We start from the raw sequence: 18,566 nt of genomic DNA, 5'->3' as shown, positions 1-18,566 counted from the left end.
TTCAACTTTCAACTTTTAGATACATGCCAACAATGGGAAACTCTCAAAAAAGGCAGCTATTGACCTATATTGGACCTAGCTAATTACACCATGTTCACAACTCCATCTCATACATTTGCTTTCTTGTTATCCATCCTAATTCTACTCAAAAAGAAATTGAACAGAAAGATCTATAAAGATAGAGATGTTAACACTTAAAACAGTCTCACACCCCTCCCACCTCTCTACCCTAATAATACACAAATGGAAAATTTCCCATTTTGTTTTTGTTTTTTTTTTTTTTAATTTCAACGGCCCTCGCCCGTTACCTTTAACGAACCATCCTTCATCAACTTCAAACTAAGACTGTTGAATCGTTCTCGGGAATATTGTCTTGATGCTTTTCTCCAATCTGTGCCAGCTGTCATCATTGCGACAAACTCCTCGTAACTTATGCACCCATCCTAACAAATAAATCCAATCACAATTAATTAATTAATGAAGACACTAAGCAACTAATCAGATAAGTTATACATGGATGTTTATTTTTCGGGTTAATCACAAAAATGGCAAAATGGGAGGGTGTTATTGAGAAAATGACCACATTTTCAACAATATTCATCACAAAATAACCACTCATTTGTCGAATAAAACTATACAAAATTACTTTTTCTTGCGAAAGTATAACTATTTTTTTCAAAATAATGTCATTTCGCAACAAAAAAAAAATCGCTAGAAAATAATTTTTTTTTAAAGTTATACGTAGTAGGGACCATTAACAAAACAATTTCACAAATTGCAAAATCAATTTTGGGGAAAAAAAAAAAGTAGCTTATCGTGTGATTAATGTGGTGAAAGGTGGTCGTTTTATTAATAGCACCCTTCCATTTTGGTCATTTTTACGATTAATCTTTTTATATTTTAGGGAAAAGCTTAGAAAAAATATGACACGTTATCTCTTGATGTTTTTTCTAAAAAAAACATTATTTTCGCTATTAGAACCATTATGTTATGGTTAAGAAGCATTAATTTGGATAAATGCATAACATAAAATAGTTCTAATGAAAGAAAATACAACAATGTTTTAGGAAACATTGAGTTTTTCTAGTGTTAGGCATTATTTTCTCAAATATTTTTTAAATATCATTTATACGGACAACATCGTACCTTATCAGTGTCAACATCATGCATAATTGCGTTTATTACATCATTGTTAACGTCTCCTTCATCACTTAACGCGTGACGCAGCTCGTCAACCTCTATATAACCATCATTGTTTTTATCAAAGAAGTTGAAGGCTTTATGTAAATGCTCATCATTTGCCATTTTCTTTAAATGAACATTAGCAGCTATAAATTCCCCAAAGTTGAGAGTCCCATCTCTATCAACATCAGCCTACAAAATCATATATCATGTTATCAAAAGAAAACTAGATATTTTTAGTTGATCTTAAAATGGGAATGTTATACACCATTTTTTTTCTACATCTCTTACAAAATGACCATTTTTTTCAGGATAATAATATTTTGTTTTGAAATATGATTTTGACATTGATTGTACTTACAGACTCCATCAATGTTTGAAGATCTGCATCTGTAATTTGATGACCAAGTTTCTGTAAACCGGTTTTTAGTTCTTCAATATTTATCTTGCCTTTGTTTCCTGTATCCATCATACGAAATTCCTCCTTTATTCCGGCCACCTCCTCCACTGATAAATGCTCCGCCACCACCTATATATGCAGTCAATTAAAAATCAGGGTTTTCTAAATTAGGGTTTCAGATTCAAAGCTCAATAAATAAACAATACCCTCAAAGCTCTTTTCTTGAGTTTGTTCATCACTGAGAACTGTTTAAGCCTGGATTTAACAGCATCACCCAATGGAACATTCGGAGCTTTCTTTGTATTCAATAACCATGGGTGATCTGAAATTGAAATACAAAAGTAGATTAGGCACCACGTAATATAAGAAAACGTATTTTCCAACAAATTAGTACTACCTATATTAACGTAACATTACCAAGAACTTGTTGAGCTGTAAGTCGGCGTTTTTGATCGGGGTCAAGCATTTTCTTCACAAGATCCTTTGCGTTATCGGAAACTTTGGGCCATGGATCTCGTTTGAAATTGATTACTGAGCGAATAATTGCTTGTGCTACTCCTTGTTCAGTTTCTATAAGAAAGATGAAGTATAAGTGGAGTTTGAATAATAAAGTCGATTTTTCATGGTGACGATTGAAATAGTAAAATGTACAAGATATACCTGCCCAAAAAGGTGGAACGCCGCAAAGTAAAATGTACAAGATGACTCCGGAGCTCCAGACGTCAACTTCTGGGCCATAATTGCGTTTTAGAACTTCTGGAGCCATGTAATAAGGACTTCCCACTATCTCGTTGAAGACTTCCCCTGGATAATAGACAATCCATTGTTGAACTGTTTTTAGGGAAAATGACTTAAAAGCCCAACGAAGAAGTTTTCAAACCATTCAAAAAACCCCAATCATGTTTTTTCTGTTCAAAAAAACCCAACGAACTAAACCTTTTGTCTAAAAAGTTCAACAAAGTTTCAAACCGTTCAGAAAATTCCAATTTTGTTTTGTTTAAGTTCGTTGGGTTTTTTTTTAACAGTCAAAACATGATTGGATTTTTTTAAACGTTTTGGAAACTTTGTTAGTCTAACAGTCATTTTTCCGATACAGTAATAAGCCACGTCATCTGTTTCTCTTATTTGACTTTCGAGAAAGTGTAACTTACTTGGGTTTTTTATATAAAATGTTATGTTTGCTGGGTTTTTTTGAACAGACAAAACATGATTGGGGTTTTTTAAACGATTTGGAAACTTCGTTGGGCTTTTAAGTCATTTTCCCTTGTTTTTATGAACAAAAAAAAAATATATGTCTTATATGTGTGGAGCTAAGTCTATTAGTCTAACAACTTGTATAAGTGTTATGGCTGAACATAGAGAGGTGAATATCAACAAGTTTGATAACAACGATTTTGGATTTTGGTATATGTAGATTGAGGATTAGTAATACAAGAAAAGGCTCCATGAACGGATGCCAGGTGATAAATGTAAGAAAAGTGGGATCATTTGGATCAATGAGCCCTTAATGTAGTATAGTTTATGTTGGCAAAGAACGTTGCATACAGTATTGTCAAAGAGTTCTCCAACATGTATGATAAACTATTTTCATCGAATATGGTTTTCTTAATTCAACAGTTAGTAAAGACGAAAATAAAGGAATATATGCACGTTTCAGATCACGTGAACGAATTTTATTAGTGCTATGAGGCAAGAAGATTGTGATATGTTGCATCTACGGCCTTTTGGTGTAGTCAAGTTTACATTGGCGTAGAAAATGTTGCATACGATTTCATCAAGTAAAACACCATGTTTAGGCGATGTCCAACATGCATGAAAACTGTTTCTATTGAATAAGGTTTTATTGATTGGATGGTTAATCAATACGAAGGTCCACAAATGTATGCATGTTAAAGTCATGTGCACGAATTAATTTGTTCCCATCTTGGTTAGTCGCAATTGCAATTAAATTCGATGATTAGGTACAAGCAACGAGGCAATAGTACTTGAAGTTTGACAACTTTGGTAGTCTAATCTCTAATGTACGTCGGTATGTACGAAGTCATATATCCCTCATGTAGTAAGAGTTGTTACTATGTTTATGTCAATTCTGGGGAAAAATCATTGGAAAGTAGCACAAGTTATGTGTTGACAATTGAGGGAAAAATATATGGATATTACAAAAGCAAGCAAAGAGTTTATATGGTTTAAGATATTTTTATCACAACTGGTATGAAACACGTTTAGATAGATATCATTTCATTAGAGACGAAAGTATAGTAGTGGTACGGAGTCATTAAGAAATATCTTTGGTATAAAGAATCCAAGAGAAATATTAACTAAGGTGGTAAACATAAAAGTTTGAGCTTTACACATAGATAGACCTGGCAATCCATGTTTGTGTGTCGTCTATACGTGTCTTGGGTATAAGTACGAACACAACGCGAATTGTAAAACATGTCTTGGGTATAAGTACGAACATGACATGTATTAATATGTGTAACATGTGACACGACATGAATTTGGTAAACACGAACATGACAAGAATTGTAAAACGTTTCTTGGGTAAAACGTGTTGTTAAGAAATATCAGGTTATGTGTTCACGGGAAAGTAGTCAATTAATTGTTATGTTATTTGAAATGCACCTCTAAGTACCCTTAGTTCGAGATGAAAAGATGTCATCTTGAAGGTTTTGGGGATACAGATCTAGGTGGTTGTTAGATTTAGGTAAAAGTATTGCAGGTTATGTGTTCATAATTGAGGGGAAAATATATGGATATTACAAAAGCAACCAAAGAGTTTATATGGTTGAAGAAATTTTTGTCATAATTGGTATGGAACACATTTAGATAAGATATCATTTCATTAGAGAAATTGTAGTAGTGGTACGGAGTCATTAAGAAACATCTTTGATATAAAGAATCCAACAGATATATTAACTAAGGTAGTAAACAGAAAAGTTAAAGCTTTACACACAGATAGACCTGGCAATCCATGTTTGTGTGTCGTCTATACGTGTCAGACATGAATTTGGCAAATACGAACACAATACGAATTGTAAAACATGTCTTGGGTATAAGTACGAACACGGCATGTATTAATATGTGTGACATGTGACACCACATGAATTTGGTAAACACGAACACTACAGGAATTATAAAACGTTTCTTGGGTGAAACGTGTCATTAAGAAATATCAGGTTATATGTTCATGGGAAAGTAGTCAAGTGGTTGTTATGTTATTTAAAAATGCACCTCTAAGTACCATTAGTTCGAGATGAAAAGATGTCATCTTGAAGGTTTTAGGGATGCAGATCTATGTGGTTGTTAGATTTAGGTAAAAGTATTGTAGGTTATGTGTTCATAATTGAGGGGAAAATATATGGATATTACAAAAGCAAGCAAAGAATTTATATTGTTGAAGAAATTTTTGTCACAATTGGTGTGGAACACATTTAGATAAGATATCATTTCATTAGAGAAACTATAGTAGTGGTACAGAGTCATTAAGAAATATCTTTGGTATAAAGAATCCAACAGATATATTAACTAAGCTGGTGAACAAAAAAGTTGGAGCTTTACACACAGACCTTGCAATCCATGTATGTATGTCGTCTATACTTATCAGACACGAATTTGGCAAACACGAACACGAAACGAATTATAAAACGTGTTTTGGGTATAAGTACGAACACAACATGTGTTAATCTGTGTGACATGTGACACGATATGAATTCGGTAAATACGAACACGACACGAATTGTAAAATGTGTCTTGGGTAAAATGTGCCATTAAGAAATATCAAGTTATGTGTTCATGGGAAAGTAATCAAATGGTTGTTACGCTATTTGAAATGAACCTCTAAGTACCCTTAGTTCGAGAAGAAAAAATATCATCTTGAAGGTTTTGTGGATGCAGATCTAGGTGGTTGTTCGGATTTAGGTAAAAGTATTGCAGGTTACGTGTTCATAATTGGGGGGAAATATATGGATATTACAAAAGCAAGCAAAGAGTTTATATGGTTGAAGAAATTTCTATCATAATTGGTATGGAACACGTTTAGATCAGATATCATTTCATTAGAAAAATTATAGTAGTGGTATGGAGTCATGAAGAAATATCTTCGGTATAAAGAATCCAATGGATATATTAACTAAGGTGGTGAACAGAAAAGTTGGAGCTTTACACATAGACCTCGCAATCCATGTATGTGTGTCGCCTATACATCATACACGAATTTGGCAAACACGAACACGAAACGAATTGTAAAACATATCTTGGATATAAGTACAAACATGACATATATTAATTTGTGTGACATGTGACACGAAATGAATTTGGTAAACACAAACACGACACGAATCGTAAAACATGTCTTGGGTAAAACGTGTCATCAAGAAATATAAGCGTATGTATTCATGGGAAAGTAGTCAAGTGGTTGTTATGCTATTTGAAATGCACCTCTAAGTACCCTTAGTTCAAGATGAAAAAATGTCATCTTGAAGGTTTTTCGAATGCAGATCTAGATGGTTGTTTGGATTTAGGTAAAAGTATTGCAGGTTATGTGTTTATAATAAAGGGGGAAATGGTTGGTTGGATGTGTAGACTTCATGAGAGTTGTTATTTTAACAATAGAAATAGAATATATATATATATATATATATATATATATATATATATATATATATATATATATATATATATATATATATATATATATATATATATATATATATATATATATTACAAAAGCAAGTAACGATCTTATATCGTTGAAGAAATTTCTATCACACTTGGGTATGAAACACGTTTAGAGAAGATATCATTTCATTTACAAAAATGATAGTGGTTGTACAGGGTCACTAAGAAATATCATTGGTACAATGAATCCAACAGATATGTTAACTAAGGTGGTGAACAAAAAAAATTGGAGCTTTACACAGACCTGTCAATTTGTGTATGTGTGTCATGTATATGTGTCAAACACAAATTTAGCAAACACGAACACGACATGAATTGTAAAACATGTTTTGGGTATAATTACGAGCACGACACGTAATTAATATGTGTGACACATGACACAACACAAATTTGGTAAACCCAAACACGACACGAATTGTAAAATTGGGTATCAAACACGAACACGACACAAATAAACACGTTTTTAACCATGTCACATAAAAACATGGATAAATATGAAATTACACGAATTTAATTCATTTGTTATATGTCTCGTGTGTTTATATTTGTCACGTGTCAACACGAATTTAATTTGTATATAAACACAGTTAATTCCGTGTTTGACAAACGTAAGACACGAAACACGAATTTAAAATTTGTGTCGGCGCGAAACACAAATTTCTAAAACTCATACACAGAAAACTCATGTCGTGTTAATCGTGTATCGATTGTTGGGTCTATTTGCATAGCTTCAACTATTCTAGACGATTAATGAGAAGACGTCGAACTAGAAAGGGCATGTTAGAAGACATTTGGCTTGGTGAACAGCCTCCAAGTAGGAGATTGTTGAGTTATGAAGATTAATGGTTAGCAGAGGAACCTGAGTGGGTGAGTGAGTGAGTGAGATGATTGTTGGAGTCCAAGGGCACAACACCTCGGTAGGATTCCGTGCCCATAATCTTAATTGATGCAAGTTTCATGTAATTGTAAACCGATCTATTACAATTTCAGTATGGTTTTACACCGGTTTCAGTCTTAACCGGTTTATGACTGAAATTAAACAGTGGTGTGCATAATCAGTCCAATCTTTTTTAGAATTGGTTCAAATGATTCAGTTTTGGATTGTTTTGTTAAAATCTCTAAGTTTACATACATACCCGGTTTAAAGAAAACCGAAAGCCCAAAATCAATGGCCTTTAAAGGAGCTGTTTCCTTCTTGTTTCCAAACAGAAAATTCTCTGGTTTAAGATCACGATGCATAACTCCATGACTATGACACATCTGCAATCAATTCAAACAATCCAATCATCAACAAAAAATCAAACAGCAAAACCCAAAAACAAAATCGATCGAATCAAATCCAAACCTGAACAATTTCCACAATCTTCCTCATAATCGAAGCAGCAGCTCGTTCAGTATAACGTCCTCTTGCCACAATCCGATCAAACAATTCACCACCTTCACACAACTCCATGACAATATGAACTGCATCATTATCCTCATAAGTATCTCTCATGGTGACAATGTTCGGATGTTTAGGCAAATGCTTCATGATTTCAACTTCTCTCCTCACATCATCGATATCAACTGTTGTTCTAAGCTTCCTTTTTGATATCGATTTGCAGGCTAATCGTTCTCCAGTTCCCAAATCCGTACACAAATACGTTACCCCAAATTCGCCCCTTCCAAGCTCTCGACCCAGATTGTATCGCTGTGTAATGTCGTGACCTGTGGGATCTTTTAATACGAAGAAAATGGTTTCATTGTTTTGAGATGCAGATGGGTTGTGATAATCGACTGAGAAAGGATTCGGTTTGTGATTTCCCTTCCTCTTCTTCTTCCTCTCCTTTCTACGAGCGGAATTACCAGTAACACAGCAATTTCCCATGATTCAAACTGGTCTAATCTTTCCAATTACTTTCTGAAGAATTCTGATTAAAAAAATAAAACAATCAGTCCATTGATTGAAATCGAAACATATACGAAATGAGAGAGATAATGTGAAGATACCTGTTCGAGAATTTGTGAAAAATAGTAAAATACCATTCGTTTTGGGAGATCAATGGGTGAAAATTAGAGGGTGGTGTTGAAAAGTCAAGAGATTTGAATGAATGGTGATGAAAGAAGGGTTTGTTTTGTTGAATTGTTGGGGGTGTTGTGTTGTGTTGTGTTGTGTTATTCAATCGGCCATGGATGAAGCATGAGATGAGATGATGATATGAATGAGAGAGAAGGAGAGTCAAAAAGCTCTTTAACAGACTTTTCTTTCTCCCTCCAAATTCCCTCTCGTTTTCTCTTGGTTTCTCCTGTCTCTCTCCCTGTCCTCTTGTTATCTATCAAAAAATGTTCCTTTCAAATGATGGTATTTGCCTTTTATACCAAATATGTCAACCAACTATTTATTGGATATTTATTTCAACAAATTAATTTTCAAGAATAAAAAAGTATTTCTTGGTGCAATTAAATTCCAACAAAGTTACTATCTCATAGTATGAATTTGTTTGGTCCAAAGTTTGTTTATTAGCTAAACGAGCCGATATAAAATAATAAAACTTGTTCTAACAAATATGAAATATGGTTCTATTTGTTCATTTATTTGTATGATTGTTTATTTATATTTGGGCATTGTATTACTTTATATATAATATTATACAACGAGGATGAAAATAAAGCTTTTAAGAATGGTTCGAGTTTTCGAACCTTGTAGACATGGTAAACGTATCAAAAGTGGCTATGATCAAAAGATTAAATGTTGAAGATCAAGTTTTAAAGATCTTGATTTGAATGATTACGTTTATTTTAATGTTTATTTATGTTTGTTTATTATATTAATAAATATAAACCAACAGACAAGAACAATGTTGAACTTAAACAAATGAACATGAAAAAGTTTTTCTCAATTAGAATCATATCTCATTTTAAAGTGTTTTTTATTTTATTTTATTTTTTGTAAACTTGTCTAATTTTACAATATTGTCATACTGTGTATCGCATAATCCATTTATATACATGTAATCTTATAAAACAAGCGTAAATAAATTTAGATCAACGTTACGGTGTAAAATGTCTCGTATATGGCATTAACTTGATCGTCTAGCTCAAGTTATAATAACTTCCCGTTTTAAATAATTTTTACATTTATGACCATGATAAAATATATTGAACCACCTGTATGTCACAGTACCTTCGTCAACCGATGGTGGACCCACAATAAAATGTCAGGGATGGAAAACGTAAATTTTAGGGTAATACGTCAGAAAAATTGCACTACACCGAAAAAAATTTCAAAAAAATTCCATTGCACCTAAAAATTTAAGAGGTAACACGGGCTACTCTAGGCTCCTACTAAGTTCTGCTATTGTCGTCAACATGTCTGCTCCATTTTTTACAACCTGGTTTTACATCGTTTATTTTTACTAGTTTCTATTGAAATGGTATTATTGAGTATGAGAGTAAATAAATCATATTGTTAAGCAAGTTAAAGGTTTTTAGACTCAAATCGGTGTTGAAACAATAGATACAACACGTGATAGGAACATGATTACTTTTTTATCAAAGGAATTGGAGGATTTGGGAGTTTGATTCCACCATAAGTTATTCCATATCTTTGGCTAGGAGAATTCTGATAACTTTGCTTTGATTGCGGGGATTATCCAACTAGATAGAATAATTTTGTTCATCTTATGTAGAATGAATATGCAAAGAGAATATGCTTAAACAAAGTGTTCACTGTAGTTAGTAGTTAATTTGAATAAAATAGAGATCGATGTGGACTCTTTACTATATCATATGTATGATACTCAAATTGAGAAAATGATCATTTTAACTGAGACAAGTTATCATTCATTATTTTCTTGTCTCGTAGCAAAATAGAACCAAATTAATCGTTGGTTGAATATTGATATCCATTTTTTGGGGTCATCCGATAGTTACTAACTAAGTTAGAGTTGATTGGTTAGAAGCTGACTGAGTTAAAACTTCTGACCGAAACTTATTTGATTTTACATCTGATAGTGCAAAATGACTATATTACCCTCTGACAACATTTTTTCTGATTGTTTTTAAAAACTTTCCTATAAATATTATATCTTCTAAATAAGATTTCATTTGGGCATTTACTCAAATATTTCATATCCCTGTGAAATCACAAAGAAAAAAAAATCCATCCACCACGGCATGAGGTTATAATTTATTGATATTTCACCAAGAGGTTATAACATACATATTTGTTTAATAAAAGTTCCATTAAAACATTTCATCCAAACATTTCATATCCCTATGAAATCACAAAGAAAGAAAAAAAAAATCCATCCACCAAAGCATGAAGTTATAATTTATTGATATTTCACCAAGAGGTTATAACATACATATTTGTTTAATAAAAATTCCATTAAAACATTTCATCGAACACTAACATGCATGTTTGATCACAGACAATCGACAACTTCAACTATGTTAGATATTCAACGGATTTGCTTGAAATCGATTCAATTCATTTGATTGTTTGCACAACAACAACAACATTGAAATTAACTCAAGCCAACCAATGAGGTCTTTGTCTTAGTAAGAATTGGAACTTACAATCAAGAATTTGAGTATGCTTTAATTGAACTTATGAATCACAAAAAGAGATGTTTACATGATGATTGAGGGTGGTAGGATCATGGTGGTACCAAAAGAGGGAGAGCATATTGGTATATGGACAAACAGACGGGTCGAACTACCCCAGACAACTTCGGTGTGATTGGTGGTTGCAACGCAAACCAATCAATAATTAAGGTTATGGAGGTGATAGCAACGGGTCAGAATCGGGTTGTTGGGACATCCGGACGGAGGCCGTAAAAGGCGTATCGATTAGGAAAGGAAGACAACCTAGAGCAATATGGGAATTGTTGGTTTTGTGCATTGTTGTCTGGATCCTTCAGTTTTGAAGGAGGACGGAATCAACTAAATATTATGGACCAAGTCATATCATTTAGACCGAGTCCAATGATTTTGAAGCAATATCAAACATGCCAAATTATTTTATTTTTTTTTTTTTTTTGACCCAACCACTTTGGACCCAATTACAACCCATATAAAACACACAATTTCTCTACTTCCTAGGATTGGATCTTTTGTATTGATCATGTTGCTCTTGATGCAATTCAAAGAAAGTTCTTGAGTGTGGTTCGTCTCATTACTTTTGGGGGTTTAGAATTTTCAAAACTCGATGCTTTTCTGAATAGTAAATCCAAAGAAGGCAGTTCTTTTTTATAAGATTGTAACACAATCTTTCTTTGTGCTTTTTAGTAGAAGAGCTGAAGTTGAAATTTAATTAGTTCGGTTGGTTTTACAAGCATATTTAAGCGTATTAGTGTTATTTCCTTCTTGTAATATACTTAGTTTTCTAGCATCTTTTGCTAGTAGTATTAATTGCTACATCATAGAATAGGTAAAATTTGATCCAAAAATACAAAGACTTCTTTAATGTTTTGCTCTTTAATGTCTCTTTTTGCTTTCAATTCAGTATTTTGTGTTAATTCGGAAGATGACCCAAACTCAATTTTAAAAAAAATGCGGAAGTATAACCATCAGCGAGTCTACAATCAAGTGTTTACCAACATTGTCCTTATGACCCAAAAAGAAATATAATTTAATGTCACATAAACATATACAATGCAGGGTATACTTATAGCATTATACAAATCGACAACTTCAAAAAAAAAAAAAAAAAAAAAGGTCAAAAACGGTATGACACTATGATCTAATAATTCTCTTCCATTCAAGAATCGTCAACCAGAAAACAACAATACTTTTTAACAGAACAAGTAACCTTGATATAGAAAAATGAACCTGGTTTTCCTCTTTTACCCTTCATACACCCCTTTCCTGAAATAAAAAAAGTCAAAAATAAGATACATTATTCAAAACAATCAAAGTCAACTCAAGACAAATTGAACAAAGTCAAACAAACACTTACCACTTTCACATCATTGGCTAACCCCAAATCAGAAAGCGAATTCACTGATACACAATTTTCATGCACAATTACACCCCGGGTCCCACCATTGCCGATATTTAAATAAGCAGCTCTTTTAAACATCCATTTATTCCTTTCTTGATTATAAAAATCATCAAAAATTTCTCCACACAAAACACACACAACTTGAGTTTCATCTGCAGTAACCATCTGTTCACCATCAATCAAGAATGTTTCTTGTGTAGTTGACCCCGGGTCAAAGTCAAAGTCAAAGTCAGACTCCCCGTTGACCCAATTTTCAGCTTTCAAAAACCATCTCCTTGATGATTTTGTATTTAGAGTGTTGGATTCAGAATTTTTTAACACATGCCACTCCATATGATTATCGAATTGTTCTTCAACTTTGAATCTTAACCCACAAATCCCACATTGATGTGGAAGATCATCAATTAGCTCACTAATCACACAAGGATTAAACTCCCTAATCACATCAGGCTTAAACTCTAATCCTACAACACCCTTGTTATTAATCACAACACTCTTTGAGGAAACTTTTGGAGGAAGTTTTGGAGTTTGAGTAACAATGACATCATCACTTTTGTTATTATTATTCTTGTTATTAATATTGTTGTTGTTGTCTTCTGATGCAGAGATTAAACCCTTTGAGAGCAATGTACTCAAAAGACTTGAGACATTTGATTCAGGATTTGGAAGAGTTGTACTCTGTGTTGATGGAGTAGTACCAAGAAGAGATGATGAAAGTGATGTGCTTTCATGGGAGGATGGGATTTTGAGAGATGATGACATGGATTGAGTAGTAGTTTTTTTGCCAAAAATGCTGCTAACAGCAGCTAATAAACTACTTGTGGAGGATAATCCTGGTATATCTGCAACTACAGGTTTTTGCTGACGTGGCACTGGTAAGGGTTTAGGGGGTTGAGGTTGAAGTTTAACAGAAGGTTCTGATATGGGTTCTTGATGAGGTGGCGGAAATGGAGCACGTTTTATCGGGTGTAAATTTTGAAGTTTTGATTTTTGAGAATCTTGACTTATTTGCCCCTGAGATCGAGCTGCTTTAAGAGATTGCAAAGAGATTCTGGATAAAGAATCAAGACTTGTTGACACTGAAACCCCACTTGAAGAGGAAGGGAAAACTTTAGAACCATGTAATAAGTTTCTAGAAGCACCTACAAAGGAATTTTCGTCTGTCGAAAATGACCCTTTTGCCCTTAGTGAAGTAGAAGGTAAAGGTATCCGCTGTTCTGCAGATGGTAGATCAGGTGAAGATTCTTTCTCGTGCATCCGTTGTGATTTCTGAAGACGATTATCAAAACCCTAGAAAGAAAAAAAAAATATATGTTTCAATGTATTTAAGAAAGAAAAAGAATAAGGGTAATTCCGTCTTTTTGACTTACCGGTCTGTCGGGATCAAAATACAATCTAGGATCTCTCTTTGAACTATTGGAAGAGGTAAGAATAGGATTCACTGTTCTTGAGCTCACATCATCCCACAAATACTCTTCTTCCTCTGAATTCTTCCAACTTCTACTCACTTCACCACTTCCTTTTATAAGATTGTTGATAGGTTGTAATTTCACATCAGGAATTGAAGATTTATGGAGTGAATAATTCGATGATAATGTATGTCCATTTCTTTCAAGCCTGGATATTGTATCTGTACTATTGCTCACAGATCCATACCATGTCTTTTCAAGTCCTTGTTCTCCTACTCTTCCATTGGATTTTCCAAAACTACCCTCGGAAGGGCTTGATATATCAGAACCAAATTCATAATTCTCGTGTGTAAGATCACTCTCTGGATCTCTTTGTGCCTGCTGACATGGCAAAGCATAGATATAGAAGATTTTTTAACATTTTTGTCAAGTTAACATATTTATAAAGAGTTTAAATGGTTACTGATAGTATCATACATGCATCTTAAGGCGAGGATCAGCACGAGTTGTGTGTATGTCACTGGCTGCAACTTTTGGCTTCATGAAAGTTGAAATTCAATGAGTGATGATGACAAAAATGATTTAGATGAGGTTAAAAATGTAAACTTTAATGTTTCTTTACCCTGTTTGATTGTTGGAGTTTTTGTCTTGCCTCCAAATATTTGGGATTTACATGAATACTGCGAGCAGGGCGTTGTGGTTGTGAGTCAGGTCTAGATGTGGTCAGCCCTGAAGAGGAACCATTCCCATTCCCATTCCCATTCCCAACTGTTGAAAAACCAAGTTCTTTTTCTATTGATTGAAGTGATTGAGGTGGAAATACTCCTTTCCATGTCCCAAAAAGATGTCGCATTCCAGAATGTAATGCAGAATCAACCTGTCTATATGCCTTGCAAAATACCTAAAAGGTTGAAGAAGTAAAGAAAGTGAATTGATTTATCAGAGGAGCAGAGTTAAGAGCACATTGGAACTCAAGAATGAAGATCTAACCTCAGGGAGTTTGGTGGAAAAGTGTCGGATGTAATCTCGCCCAATGTTCTTCACGATACTGTCTAGAAGATATAGCGACGGCAACTTTTGATCACTCGGAACCTAAAAAGTAAAAATCGTTTTTGTTTCAGTAACAATGGTTATAACTTATAACTGATAACTTATAATTATAACCAGCTAGTTCTACACAAACATAGTAACAGGAATCATCACCTCGATAATGTTATTGCAGATGGTAGCAGCAATAGCTTTAGCAGCCTGGGCGTTTTCTCCGGCGATGATAGTCAAGTTCGTTATGATTGGTTTCGAATTGAAAGTCAGTTCCGCTAGAGCTGTCCTATACTGACTCACAAGCTCTTGATGTTGTTGCTGTTTTATCTGTGATAGCGATTGGGGCTGATACGACTCGGAGTCTCCGTCTCTCTCCACCGCCGGCCGGAACCCCACTGACGGCCGTTGAACTATAGGCCTATTATTACCATTGACATTATTATTACTGCGAAGAATCGTTGGCTCTTCCGTTACCAATCGAGGTTTCTTCAGTGTAGCAGGGTTTCGTGATGATCTATCGAATGATCTGCCGCGAGAAGTGTTGTCCATCTCCATTTTTCACACCCCGCCAAATCAATTTTACAAAAATCAAAATTAATCTAATCTAGAATTAGCATGTTGAAGAGGAAGTTTAACTTCCTGTAGAAATTTCATTCGATTCGTTACAACATACAACAAACATTAAAAAGGTAAGCAAATCGAAAACCCTAACCCTAGCTAGAGGCAATTACAAATGCGTAAATCGAGAAAAGGAAAAAGGAAAACAAAATCAAAAACGCGACACGAAGAACCGATTGCAAGGTGTTGGAATTTATATGTTCTGCGAGAAAGTGATGGATTTTGTTGGAGATTTAGATGAAGAGATTCGAAAGGCGTCACGTATTCAGATCAAGAGCTGTCGTTAGCACTCGCTCTATTTGTTCGATGTTCAGAATTTCACTGGAGTCTCTCTTTCATGTGCGTGCGGGTGTGTGGTGTGTGTAGAGTGTAGACCGTTGGTAAATGGTCAAAAACGAAAAGCCTGAATTGGGTGGGATTAAAGTCCATTTAAGCCTGATATCAGTGGGCTTAAAGTACATTAATAATGGGCCTTACTCTTTTAATCCTATAAAATCTGATCCATTTCATTCCTTGTTCAATGAGCATTTTCACATAGATTTATTTAAATAAATAAAATAAAAAAAAATTAAAAAACTCTAAATTATGTAAAAATAGAGTTTTTTAAAATGATTTTAAGAGTGTTTCATCAAAACAAGTATGCAAAAGTAATAAAGATAAGACTATTAGGTATCAGTAATTTGTTATAACATTAAAAGAGTATCATCTCACATATGATATTATGATAATGGTCACCGTGTTATTATATTAAATGATTTTAATGTAATAATTTATTTTTATTTTTATTTTTGAATTTAATTTTTTATAATTATAAAATAAATATAACTTTATTTAAATAAAACATAATATTTAAATTACACATAACATTTAAATTTAAAAAATAAATTAACATTACTAGACAAGAAAAAATATACAATTTTTCCTAAATAAACTATTCTTCACCATCGTGACCATCGTAGATATAATTCGTCAAGTCTTCTATATAAATATTCATATGTACATTGTTGAAATTTCACGTGTCTAGATTGTAAGCATATAATCTACAATATTTTGTCTTTTACCTGCAACCGTCATCTTATATATTATGATACATGCATACATAATATCTCATAGAGTTTCCATCTCATATGTCGTAGCTCATTGGTGTAATATATGTATATCATATTGATGAACACATCATCATCTTCATCGTAGAAAGGGTCAAACGGATCCATGTTTTTTTTAGTACATATTGAAATTGTATTAAATATAGAGAAAAAAAAAAGAATTATGTGAATAAAAGTGAGATAGATGGTATGGTAAAAATAATAATAATAATTTATTTCAAAATTCGACTGTTAATAGTCAAAGGAAGAGGTGATTGGTTGATATGAGGCGTTGCACATCGTTGTCGTTATGGTGCCGTTTTGGATAGTCCATGTTGATATTAACGTCGTTGTTTAGACACTCTAAAAATATGTGCCTTGTGTATTGAGACATTTTAGGGCCAATTCCATGACCTAATAAGGCATTTTTCTACAGCTTAAAACAACTTATTTTTCAATCCACTTGCTAATTTCGTAGATGTCATCGGGATAGGGAACAGTGGATCTTTTGGACATTTTTAACTATTTTTTACTATTTTTTAAAAAGTAGTAATAAGATTAATCTATTTTGTCTTTTTCTCTAAACAATAATACAAAATTTTATTCATACAAAACTCATTAATAGACACCATTAAGATAATGTGATTCAAATATATATTTATATTGAATCATAATGATTCAAATTTTATCTCGTAACTTGCATTAATAGATTATCACCACTACAAAATTTCAACTTCGAACATTCTAATAATAAATATCTAGTTTGTAATACAATTCAAAATATCAACAATGTTTTATAATAAAACAACTATTGTTCATACTATTCAATTTTCAACATATTACAACTAATGTATGGAAATAAAATTTCAATATTTATTAAATCATATAAGAGCTTATGAACTAAACACGCATGTAATATTTTGAGTAAAATATAATCTTATAATATTTTAATCATGTAGTTTTATTCTTTTGCAACATGTGTATATTCATCTAGTATTCAAATAAAGATTAGTTATTAAAAGCTTTACATAACTTAGATTAACCGAATATTCATATCAATGTATAATGTATTATTTGTTTTTTTTTTTTTTGTCTTTTTAGGTCTAATTTGAAATCAAATTCAACGTTTCTATAACAAAAAGAACCTAATGTTTATGGCTTTCTCTATATCTTTCTTGTTAAAGATTTGCATCAATGGCTAATTCTTCATGATCTTTTTAGGTGTTATTTATGTGTACAAATAGTCTTCTAAAAGTTAAATGAGTAGCAAATTTGACTTTTTGTAAGTCATACAAACAAGTGAAGTGTTTTTTTATAACTAAATCACTCTACAAGTTCTTGTAAAACATCAACTTTATGTAATTGAATAGTTTAGATGTTTGGGTAAATATACAAGATGTTCTTTCTTGCTATATATAAATAAATAAAAAGATCGGATTTTTTTAAAGGATGGCATACAATAACTTTAAGCAAACAAGGTGTAAGTGAATTGGTATGCTTCTCCACTTCCGATTAACATACTGATGTCTATATGATGTTTATAATCAGACAACATAAGAAGTTATTAAAATTAGCATCGATGTATCGATGTTAGAAAATAATACCTGATAATATCTAATTTGTTTTTCATATCATTTATCATTTAATTGCATTCAACAGACAAACAAACAGTTTTTTGGTTATCATTATAACTAGAACTCAAAATATTGTCATATTAAATATAATTAGAAGATAATTAAATTGACAAAAAAATCTAATTACTATTTATAATTAGATAAAATTGATCGCAAAATTTTAGCATAAGCTTCTTAATAATATAAACCTAGTAAACATTTAACTATTACTTACTGTGATTTATTAAGAAAAAAACAATGCTAAACTAGAAAATATATATATATATATATATATATATATATATATATATATATATATATATATATATATATATATATATATATATATATTATTATTCCATTGCAGAGAATCCTGTATTAAAAACGAAAATATATTTTAAAAATAACGAATAAATAAATAAGGACACCGACCTAAGCCCCATAGGCGGGCCCATCCAAGAGTCCACTAGATTTCTCTCGACTCCCAAAATCCAATTGTCTAATTTAAAGCCTTAAATGCCATGTAACAAAACGACGACGCATTAGAAATTG

General features: G+C 32.6%; 2 protein-coding genes across 3 annotated transcripts; both read right to left on the bottom strand.

Annotated features, from left to right (window-relative positions):
• Positions 1–8,567, bottom strand: LOC145000105 (calcium-dependent protein kinase 7-like). The gene is made up of 9 exons (XM_078959256.1): positions 8,252–8,567; positions 7,608–8,172; positions 7,399–7,522; positions 2,243–2,386; positions 2,000–2,152; positions 1,789–1,904; positions 1,544–1,711; positions 1,147–1,374; positions 1–443 (listed from the first exon to the last, which is right to left on the bottom strand). The coding sequence occupies exons 2-9, from the start codon at positions 8,127–8,129 to the stop codon at positions 288–290; spliced, it is 1,611 nt and encodes a 536-aa protein (XP_078815382.1). The 5' UTR covers positions 8,130–8,172; positions 8,252–8,567; the 3' UTR covers positions 1–287.
• Positions 8,568–11,834: 3,267 nt separating this feature from the next.
• LOC145000477 (pre-mRNA cleavage complex 2 Pcf11-like protein) lies at positions 11,835–15,684 on the bottom strand. 2 transcript variants are annotated; one of them, XM_078959711.1, is made up of 7 exons: positions 14,861–15,684; positions 14,648–14,749; positions 14,280–14,558; positions 14,135–14,194; positions 13,619–14,038; positions 12,204–13,538; positions 11,835–12,112 (listed from the first exon to the last, which is right to left on the bottom strand). In XM_078959711.1, the coding sequence occupies exons 1-7, from the start codon at positions 15,251–15,253 to the stop codon at positions 12,098–12,100; spliced, it is 2,604 nt and encodes an 867-aa protein (XP_078815837.1). In that variant the 5' UTR covers positions 15,254–15,684; the 3' UTR covers positions 11,835–12,097. The 2 variants fall into 2 exon arrangements, with proteins under 2 accessions (XP_078815837.1, XP_078815838.1); XM_078959712.1 differs by having other exon boundaries at positions 13,619–14,035.
• Between the last annotated feature and the right edge of the window lie 2,882 nt (positions 15,685–18,566).

This window comes from Lactuca saligna, chromosome 6, assembly GCF_052625555.1.
Source record: "Lactuca saligna cultivar CGN05327 chromosome 6, ASM5262555v1, whole genome shotgun sequence".
Taxonomy (NCBI): domain Eukaryota; kingdom Viridiplantae; phylum Streptophyta; class Magnoliopsida; order Asterales; family Asteraceae; genus Lactuca; species Lactuca saligna.
Note: the sequence above shows the minus strand (reverse complement) of the source record. Positions and strands in the feature narration are given on the sequence as shown.

Bases quoted from the DNA above. Each gene is read 5' to 3' on its own strand.
- LOC145000105 (XM_078959256.1), bottom strand. From the start codon at position 8,129: ATGGGAAATTGCTGTGTTACTGGTAATTCCGCTCGTAGAAAGGAGAGG. The intron at 7,523-7,607 runs GTTTGGATTTGA...AATTGATTGCAG, and splicing joins AGATTGTGGAAATTGTTCAG to ATGTGTCATAGTCATGGAGT. The intron at 1,712-1,788 runs GTATTGTTTATT...CTGCATATATAG, and splicing joins TCAAGAAAAGAGCTTTGAGG to GTGGTGGCGGAGCATTTATC.
- LOC145000477 (XM_078959711.1), bottom strand. From the start codon at position 15,253: ATGGAGATGGACAACACTTCTCGCGGCAGATCATTCGATAGATCATCA. The intron at 14,559-14,647 runs GTTAGATCTTCA...TCAACCTTTTAG, and splicing joins TTTCCACCAAACTCCCTGAG to GTATTTTGCAAGGCATATAG. The intron at 14,039-14,134 runs GTATGATACTAT...TTGCCATGTCAG, and splicing joins ATCCTCGCCTTAAGATGCAT to CAGGCACAAAGAGATCCAGA.